This window comes from Setaria italica, unplaced genomic scaffold (genome assembly GCF_000263155.2).
Source record: "Setaria italica strain Yugu1 unplaced genomic scaffold, Setaria_italica_v2.0 scaffold_26, whole genome shotgun sequence".
Lineage (NCBI taxonomy): Eukaryota > Viridiplantae > Streptophyta > Magnoliopsida > Poales > Poaceae > Setaria > Setaria italica.
In genome coordinates this window covers 24,880-34,051 of record NW_014576747.1, presented here as the reverse complement: position 1 = coordinate 34,051, position 9,172 = coordinate 24,880, and the positions used below count along the sequence as shown (strand labels likewise).

At 41.7% G+C, this 9,172-nt stretch overlaps 2 protein-coding genes across 2 annotated transcripts; both read left to right on the top strand.

Moving 5' to 3' along the window:
- The first annotated feature begins 5,176 nt into the window (after positions 1 to 5,176).
- On the top strand, positions 5,177 to 5,605 carry LOC101772853. Its single transcript, XM_004987292.1, has one exon. The coding sequence runs from the start codon at positions 5,177 to 5,179 to the stop codon at positions 5,603 to 5,605; it is 429 nt and encodes a 142-aa protein (XP_004987349.1).
- Positions 5,606 to 7,217: 1,612 nt separating this feature from the next.
- On the top strand, positions 7,218 to 7,750 carry LOC101772446. Its single transcript, XM_004987291.4, has one exon. The coding sequence runs from the start codon at positions 7,278 to 7,280 to the stop codon at positions 7,704 to 7,706; it is 429 nt and encodes a 142-aa protein (XP_004987348.1). The 5' UTR covers positions 7,218 to 7,277; the 3' UTR covers positions 7,707 to 7,750.
- The last annotated feature ends 1,422 nt before the right edge of the window (positions 7,751 to 9,172 follow it).

Below are 9,172 nucleotides of genomic sequence, written 5' to 3'. Positions count from 1 at the left end.
CAGTGTGGAGCATTTCAGGGTGCCAATATGGCCGGACATGAAGAGTAGGTGGTGCATGAGGCATACGGGGGCAAACTTTCATAGTCAATAGGGAGGGAGGGAGGGAGGAGAGGAGGGGAGGTGAGGGGAGGGGAGTAGGGTGGAGATTGAAGCCCGGATCTTCGCTTCATTTGAGGTAGTATTACTAATCCCCTAGTTTAGCTTAACTCGTAGTTGGTAGATGTAATAGTTGATGTAGCAGCTATACAAATGGTGTAGTGTTAATTAGTAGATGAAATCTAGGTGTTCATATGAGACATAGAAAAATATAGGTTAGTCAGTATAGTGGATTTAGCTTAGGTTTTTGTGTTATAGTAAAATTAATTTGTTGATTTATTTAGATAAATTTAACATGAATATTATACACACAATGCAAGAGTTATATTTTGTCTAAGAATTCAGAATGTAGGTGTTTTAGGGGTTTGTTGAAATTATTACATTTAGTTACAATTTTTGTTCATATCGTGCATATCTTTATATATGTTTTTGGAATGTAGGGGTGTTTTTGGATGTAGGGGTGTTTAGGGTTAGTTAAATTTAGTAATATTTAGTAATGGTCCCTGTTAATGTCGTGTGAAGCTTCCTATGTGTCTTGTGAATCTTCCTTGCTAGCCCCTGAAGTCCACGGTTAATCACGATTAGGTCCTTGGAACCTTGTTTAATCCATAGATTACATGTTTTAGCTCCGTTTTAATCCGTTCAAGTTGCGTTAGGTTCATGATATCAGAAATTATATGATAGTCGTGAGTTTTTCATCATGCATGTCTTTAAAAATAAATTTAATATTAATTTAATTAATGCCTATCTGAATGCCTTTTCTTAATGAGAATTTAAGTAGGGTTTACATCAGTTTTTCATAATCAATATTAACTTGACCAATACTATTTAATTGGGTTTTCTAAATAAAAATTGATTAGATTCTATCTGGATTTTCACGAACTAAGATTTAATTGGTTAATTCTTATTTATAACTAGCTTTTCTAAATAAAAGATATCTAGTGTTATACATCGGTTTTCATAAATAAAGATAATATGCTTAATAATATTATAAATGCACTTTTCCACATTAACATGTTTAGTTGAACCCGAAATACAAAGTTATTCAATTATGTCTTATACATGCTCTGAGTTTCTAAAGTTAATTGTTAAATTGGCATAACTTGTACTTTAATTTTTACAAATAAAATATGATTTAGTTTATCACGTTTTTAATGATTAAATATATAAATTGCTTAATTCCAAATAGGGTATTTCTCTAAAATAACCTATGTGCATGTTTTATTTAATTAAAATGGATCAAGCATATAGTCTTTTTATTTGTTTTATAAATCAAACCTCTCGATAGTTTTGCCTTGTCGACCATAGTTCCGTTATCAGCGTTTCATGCGTTTGCGTGATTCTAGAATCGAGCCCTATCCTTTAGTACATTCTTTTAAATCTTTTATTTGATTGGTGTATTGTTCTTAGTTGTACTTGTTTGTTTGTTTGTTTGTTTGTTTGTATGTTTGTGCCGGTGATTGCTTCGAGTAGAAGGATCGCTATTCGAAAAATTTGAGGATTAAAAGTTTCAAGAGAGCAAGAGTTGAAGAGTAGTAAGAGTAACTTTTCTTTGGAGAAAGGCAAGTGTCCCTAACCATCCTTCTATCTATACTTATTTTACAAGAATACCATGTATTACTTGGAACATGGAGAACCACCTAGGAAAATTGTGCAATCACAAGACTATATGGCTCTGGTCTTGTCTAATTAATTAGAGACTGTAGTTTAGCGTAAGCTTACTGAAATGGAAGAGGGGGGGGACTGAAGCATTGTATTGCCCGGTCCCCTTGGAAAGTGATCTTTGCTAAGACACTATGCCTATTAGGGAGGTTTATGCATGCTAGACACTGACATCTTAGCGGGTTACCTCTTATTAGGGAATCTTTATAAAGGCTTCGTAGCGTCCTTATGCAATCACACCTTTGTAGTGTGATAAGTGCCTACTTTTGAAAAGCATGGTTGGGTCTAAAGTTCTTCTGAATTTTTACACAACTTGTGGTGAAAGTGTACAACCTCTGCAGAGTGTAAAACTGATATATCAGCCGTGCTCACGGTCAAGAGTGGCCTAGACCCTCACATGATTAATAAACTTGAAGATGGACTTAAATCGTTATTCTAGTTATTTCTTGTAGCTTGCTGAGTACCAACCATTACTGTACTCACCCTTGCTTACTACTGCTTAGATGAGGAAGGTGTGTAAAGTTTTCTGAAGATGATGCTGAGTTCTAGGTGTATGCAGTCCCCAGTCGATTGCCTGTGAAGTTTGGAGCCTCCGTTTCCAGGGTTAAGGTATATATCTCTGTCAGACTCGTAAGTCTTTATTTATATTCCTTTACGTGATACTGTTGATGTTATTCACTAATGATATCACTATATGTATAAAACTAGATCATGTCATACATATAGGTAGCACTTGGTTTTGTTTTAAAATCGGGTGTGACACCTCCCCTCACGCATCAGCCCCTTCTCTCTTACCCCAGACTTACCCCTTCCCCACACGTAATTATTCGCTCATCCACCTCATCCGGCCTCTCACCCGTGCCTCTCTCTCTTCTTCTCCCCGTCGAATCCCCTCTCTCCCCTACACAAATCGATCCCCTTGCCGCCCCTGCTGTCGCCACCCCTCTCCTTTCCCCTCTGGTCGACCCTCACCAATTACATGTGGCGAGGAGCGGCGGAGACAAGAAGGGAGGGCGTGGCAAGGCGGCAAAGCGTCGGTAGGCGTGGTGGAGCACGGAGCGTGTGGATCTTGGAGTAGCGGCCACCTTGCCCTCAGATCCGGCAGCGGCGACAACCGACAGGCTGAGGAGCAGCGACGACGGCAACTGGCGGTGGTGGTTGAGCAGCATAAGTACGCCGCCTCCCTCCCTCCCTTCCTCCCTCTCTCTGGTCCAGGGCTGAGGTGTTGTGCAGCTGGGGCTCCGACGAACGGTGGCGGTGTATGGCCGTGGCTCCAGCGCTCTGACGGACGGCGGCGGGGTGTGGTTGGGGCTCCAGTGCTCCGGCGAATGGCGACGGGGTGCGGTCGGGGCTCCGGCACTCAGGCGGACGGCGGCGGGGTGCTGCTGGGGCTCTGGTGCTCTGGCGGATGGCGATGGGGTGCGGCGGAGGCTCCAGTCGGCAGATTTTTTTAATGCCCCTTTAATACCGGTTATTTGACCAAGTACTAAAGACCCCCCTTTAGTACCGAAGTAGCAATATCGGTTGCACAACTTGTACTAAAGGGGGTCAGGAACCGGTACTTAAGGGGCTTTCCCCGGTCGTGGGTCACACAAATGAATTCAAATACAAATTTGAATTCAAACAACCAAAATCAATGCACCAGCATGAATGCAAGAATAAACTCCTATGATTCATTGACTTATTTTAAATGAAATTTAAATGCCTAATAATTTAACATCAACCATAGAAAACCTTCAATCCTTAAACACAAAGCAATTAATTTCTAGTAAATTCTAACAATTTTTATTAAGTTGCAAAAGTTTAAATATTAGGGTGTTACATGGTATATGTGGGGCCAGGGTATTTTGTAGTGCCATTATGGATTGACGGTATCAAATGTATTTGATTTTCCACTGTTTATAAAAACACTAGATAAACTTTGTGTGCAGCATCCAATTGTGGAAGCCTCATGTTTTTTCCGAGGAAAAGAGTGCCTTTTATTAGATCTCATAAACAAAGTTACATCTCATAAACAAAGTTACAATCATGAGCAATAATTTGCTCAACACACAATGAAGTACGCAAACGCGACATAGCTGTATGTCTGGTTCGCTTCACCAGTTGAGCAAGTTCGTGAGCGGTCCATTGCTACTTTGTTGCTTCAAATAATCATAAAAATGCAATATATGATTGAATTATTTATTGCTAATTTCATCTTTAATTTTTATGGAGACCATGAACCTTTCTAGCATAGTGCGTCAATCCCTTAGATATATCAATCAACTACGTACACAAAATATGTAAAAATAAGTGAATTCCTAAACAAAAAGTATTGTGTAGCGCTTGAGGGATCAAAATAATGAACATATTTTTTTTGAATTTAAGATTGCACGTGATCAATTCGATATTTGGTTGAGTTTCTTATTTCTTTTAAATTTCATTCGGTTCATCAATGCTATATATGCTTTTCTGAGCATAGTAGAAGGAGCCACCACATTTTCACTATTCTTTTGGATTAACATTTTTGGTACAGCTGCGCATGGGGCACGAATCTACGTAATAGATCCAATAGCTATGATAATTGGAGTTTACAGATCGATGATCGGATGTTCCTAATTTTTTTTAAGAATTTCTGTTTTTTCTCTAGGTATGTCGTTAAAATTAAGTGGAGGTTTCAAAAAAATCTCCTATTACTAGTAAGATAAGATGATCCTTGTAATCCCTACATTATTTTAATGTGGGTCAACATCTTGTTCGGTAAGATTGGTTGCATAAGCTGAAATTTGCTGAATTACCAGTGTATATCCTTCGCAGGTAATGGGACAGTGGCTCATTTGACAACCCAGAAACTTACAGCTCCATAAGATGATTTAGGAATGCAAGATCACGTCATCATAACTGGTTGGCTTGTAATATTATATTCTAAGTTTCTAACAATATAATTACAGTTCCATATCATACGGCATGGAATTTTTCACCTGGCTTCAGAGCAACCAAGGTGTCCAACGGTCTTCCCTCAAAAAAAAAAAAAAGGAAAAAAGAAAGGTGTCCAACGGTCATCTCTGGCTGCCCAGTTATCTTGACTCGGTCGTGGCATGCGAACTGTGTAAGATTTTTCTGTGTTGCTCTGATGCACCGAAATAGTTGTTGTGCGTATCTTGACTTCGTCAGTGACTTTGTGCGTTAGAGTATGGCTACCTGTGCAGTTAAGCTATTGCCTACGAGGGTCCGGAGTGCTATTCCTTTGCGGCTTTGCCACTGAATGCTAGCTGCCAGATCAGCGTCTGTTTCAGAATTAAGAAGCACTTGAACAGGCCTCGGGATCTCTTATATAAACGTGCCTCCATTGTCTCATGTTTCATCACAACACGCTCAGCTCATTTGCATTTAGCACAGTACACTCCCAGGTTTGAATCACACTTCTAGCAAAGCTCCAATGGCGTCCCTAATAGAGACCCACCGCTCCGGTGCAGAGGTTGTTAGTGGAGATGCCATCTGCAGGAAGAAATCCGTTGACCTGCTGGAAGAGCTCGGCCTCCCCAAGGGTCTCCTGCCAATGGAGGACATCCAGGACTTTGGGTACAACCGCACCACGGGGTTCATGTGGCTGGTGCAAAGGAAGAAGAAGGTCGAGCACACCTTCAAGAAGATCAAGCAGACCGTGTCCTATGCTGCCGAGGTGACAGCGTTCGCCGAGAAGGGCAAGCTGCGGAAGATCACCGGTGTCAAGACCAAGGAGCTGATGCTTTGGCTCAGTGTAGTTGAGGTCTGTGTTCCTGAGGCCTCGCCGGAGAAGGTCACCTTCAAGACTGGCACTGGCCTCTCCGACAGCTTTGACGCCACTGCCTTTGCACTCGGGCAGTAAATATGGATGCTGAGTTTTATTAGTTTATTTAATCCTTACGAGGATTTCCTGCAAGGATGTTCCCCTTTAAAAATATTTTCCCCTTTAAAAAACTGATGAAGTGAATATGATTTTCCCCTTTAAAAATATTTATACACAGTGAGGCTTAGGAAATTAAATATGGCAGAGGGCCATCGGGCAGTGGAATGCATTGTGCAACGGATTTATGGAGTCATACCAAGAGTGAACAGAAGCATTCAGCTGTGTAGGAAAGCTTCCCCGGCGGAGGCACCATCACCCTGCAAAACAAAAAAGTTGTTTATATACTCCATATTTTATCTGCATACTATTATTATTGCTCAACATTTTGTTTTGCAAAATTGGTTCGGTAACCTGAAATTTGGTACTGTCTCAGTCGGTAAGGTAGATACTTACATCACTGTAAGATGATTTTGCAATGACTTTGATATTCATTGAAGTCGTCGGATGTGTGTAATTTAATCCTGACGCACATGTGATTTATGCATCTGGTTTTGCTTTTAAAACCGGGTGTGAGAACTTGTATCTTGAAGTTTTATTGCAAACTGAATTCAGTTCATATGAATGTTATCTGTTCTTACTAATGTCTCTCCAAATCTTGCCTATGTGGATGTTGAGTTTTATTAGTTTATTAATCCTTACAAGGATTACGTGCAAGGATTATCTTAATCGTCAATGGTTGCCTGTAAGATGTTACTGCTCCATTGTCCTACTTAATCAATAACATCTGCTTGCAATGAAAAACCGATGAAGTGAATACGATTTTCCCCTTTATCCAAATCTTGCCTATGTGGATGTTGAGTTTTATTAGTTTATTAATCCTTACAAGGATTACGTGCAAGGATTATCTTAATCGTCAATGGTTGCCTGTAAGATGTTACTGCTCCATTGTCCTACTTAATCAATAACATCTGCTTGCAATGAAAAACCGATGAAGTGAATACGATTTTCCCCTTATAAAAATATTTATACACAATGAGACTTATGAAATTAAAACATGGCAGAGGGCCATGGGCTAGTGGAATGCATTGTGCAATGGATTTATGAAGTCATACAAGAGTGAACAGAAGCATTCAGTTGTGTAGGAAAGCTTCCTCGGCGGAGGCAATCTGGTACTGTCTCATTCGGTAAACCTAAAAACTTACAGCACCGTAAGATCATTTTGCAATGAAGCATCATCGTAACTGGCTGTCTTCTAATATTCTAACAATATAATTACAATTCCATATGATACAGCATGGAATTTTTCATGGTCATGTCTGATAGGCTGGTTATAGATTCTTGACTCGGTCGTCGTGGTTTGCTAACTGTAAGACTTGTTTCGTCTAGACAATGAAATAGTTGTGCTTCTTTGACTTGGTCAGTGACTATGTGCGTCAGAGTATGCTTGCTGGTAAGAAAGTCAGCTGTGGCTACCTGTGCAGATGTGCTATTGCCTATGAGGGTCAGGAGTCTATTTCCTTGCTTTACCTCTGAATCAGAGTCACCAGGTTCCAGTCACTTTCCGAATAACACTGGAACAGGCCTTGAGACCTCTATATATACGTGCCTCTATTGCATCAAGCTTCATCACAACAAGTTGAACTCTTCTGCATATATAGGACACAATATATTCCCAGGTCAGCAACCTTTGCTAGCAATTAGCCATACTCCAATGGCATCCCAAATTGAGAGCCACCGCTCCAGTGCAGAGGTTGTCAGTGGAGATGCCATCTGCAGGAAGAAGTCTGTCGAGCTGCTGGAAGAGCTCGGGCTCCCGAAGGGCCTCCTGCCAATGGAGGACATCCAGGAGTTTGGGTACAACAGCACCACGGGGTTCATGTGGCTGGTTCAAGGGAAGAAGAAGGTCGAGCACACGTTCAAGAAGATCAAACAGACCGTGTCCTACGCGGCTGAGGTGACGGCATATGCTGAGAAGGGCAAGCTGCGGAAGATCACCGGCGTCAAGACCAAGGAGCTGATGCTCTGGCTTAGTGTTGTTGAGGTCTATGTTCCCGAGGCCTCGCCGGACAAGGTCACCTTCAAGACCGGCACTGGCCTCTCGGATAGCTTCGACGCTGCTGCCTTTGCGCTAGGGGAGTAATCAAGGTGCCAGTTGGGGAATAATATATGTTTTCATATTCTTAAAACTCCATCATATATAATAATAGCATATAAATATGAACTATTTATGGTTCAACAAATATTGAAAGGATATAACTATTATTGCCATCACTCGCCCATCGCCTACACACCATCGGAGTCAAAGTATATGCTTGACATGTGACAAATCTCGTATTGGAGGAACCTCATCACATATGCACAAATGCTTGGAATATCTTTATCGTCGAGCTTGCTACTCTTTGCGGATTTTGCTTGGTGGTTGGATGCCAAGTACTATTTTCTTCGCAATCTTTGTATATTCCTTGGAGTTTTCGATCGCCAAGATAATTCTAAATTCTGGTAGTGAGTAGTCGTTGTGATGGTCGGGACGAGCAGCCAAGAGCGGGGGAGTACTCAGAAAACAGAACTTCCGGAGTTGCAACTGTAATTTGCAGGCATTATTCGAAAATAAGGTATGTTCCACCAGCACTAGGCGCGGAGGACCCAGTATAGCACTCGCCATACGTTGATTTTGCCATGGACAGCCCTGAGAATCGCGTCTGCAAATCCCCATCGCCATACGTTAATATTGACGGTTCTGGCACGCTGTGAAGCTGCGACACTGTGTGCACGTAAGGGGCCTGATTGTGTATCGGTTTATTTCTTCAATTGTTTTGTTTTACTGTAGTTGATTAGCTTAAAATGTACGGGCAAGGGGTCAAAGTAATAAAAATGGATTGGAAATTAACTCGCAGATTTTGTTCCATCCTCCGCGACTAACACGAAGCAACGATCCGCATGTACATCTATTAATCACGGTACATAACTAGCTTAGCCAAACTTAATTACAAACAATCTTCATTTTATTCAGATTACAATCACCTAACATCCATGAGATAACTGCCATAGGATGCGTGCGGTTGTAGAGGCCGGAAAAAATTTATTTTTTTAAAAAAAATAGATAAGTGCCGTTTGCACTACCGGAAAACTCAGCATTCATCCCAAAGCTTACTACCGGTTGCATTTTGGCTTGGTACTAATGTGAGCATTAGAACCAGGCCAAACGGCTAGTCCCCGAGGAGCCCCCCGTGACCCCTTTAGTACCGGGTGGAGGCTTCACCCGGTACCAAAGGTCAGCCATCAGTACGAAGCCTCCAACCAGTACTAATGTGCATGGAGGCTTCATGCAATACTAATGGGTGAGTACAGGGTGAAGCCTCCATCCGGTTTTAAAGGGGTAGGTGGCCTCGCACTGAAGGCTAACCGTTTGGGTAGGGTCAAGTGGCACCAAGGGATTAGGGGGTAACGGTTTCGGTAATCGGCGATGGGCTGGTGTGCCCCGTGACCCGGCCCTCCCTAGGCGTTGTTACTTTCACCAAGGATGAACACATTCGTGCACTTACCTGGAACGCGTAACTCAATCTCCATCCTGCTTACCTTGACGATCACTGGCTACATTTGATTAGA

Coding starts and splice junctions, on each gene's coding strand:
- LOC101772446 (XM_004987291.4), top strand. CDS start 7,278: ATGGCATCCCAAATTGAGAGCCACCGCTCCAGTGCAGAGGTTGTCAGT.
- LOC101772853 (XM_004987292.1), top strand. CDS start 5,177: ATGGCGTCCCTAATAGAGACCCACCGCTCCGGTGCAGAGGTTGTTAGT.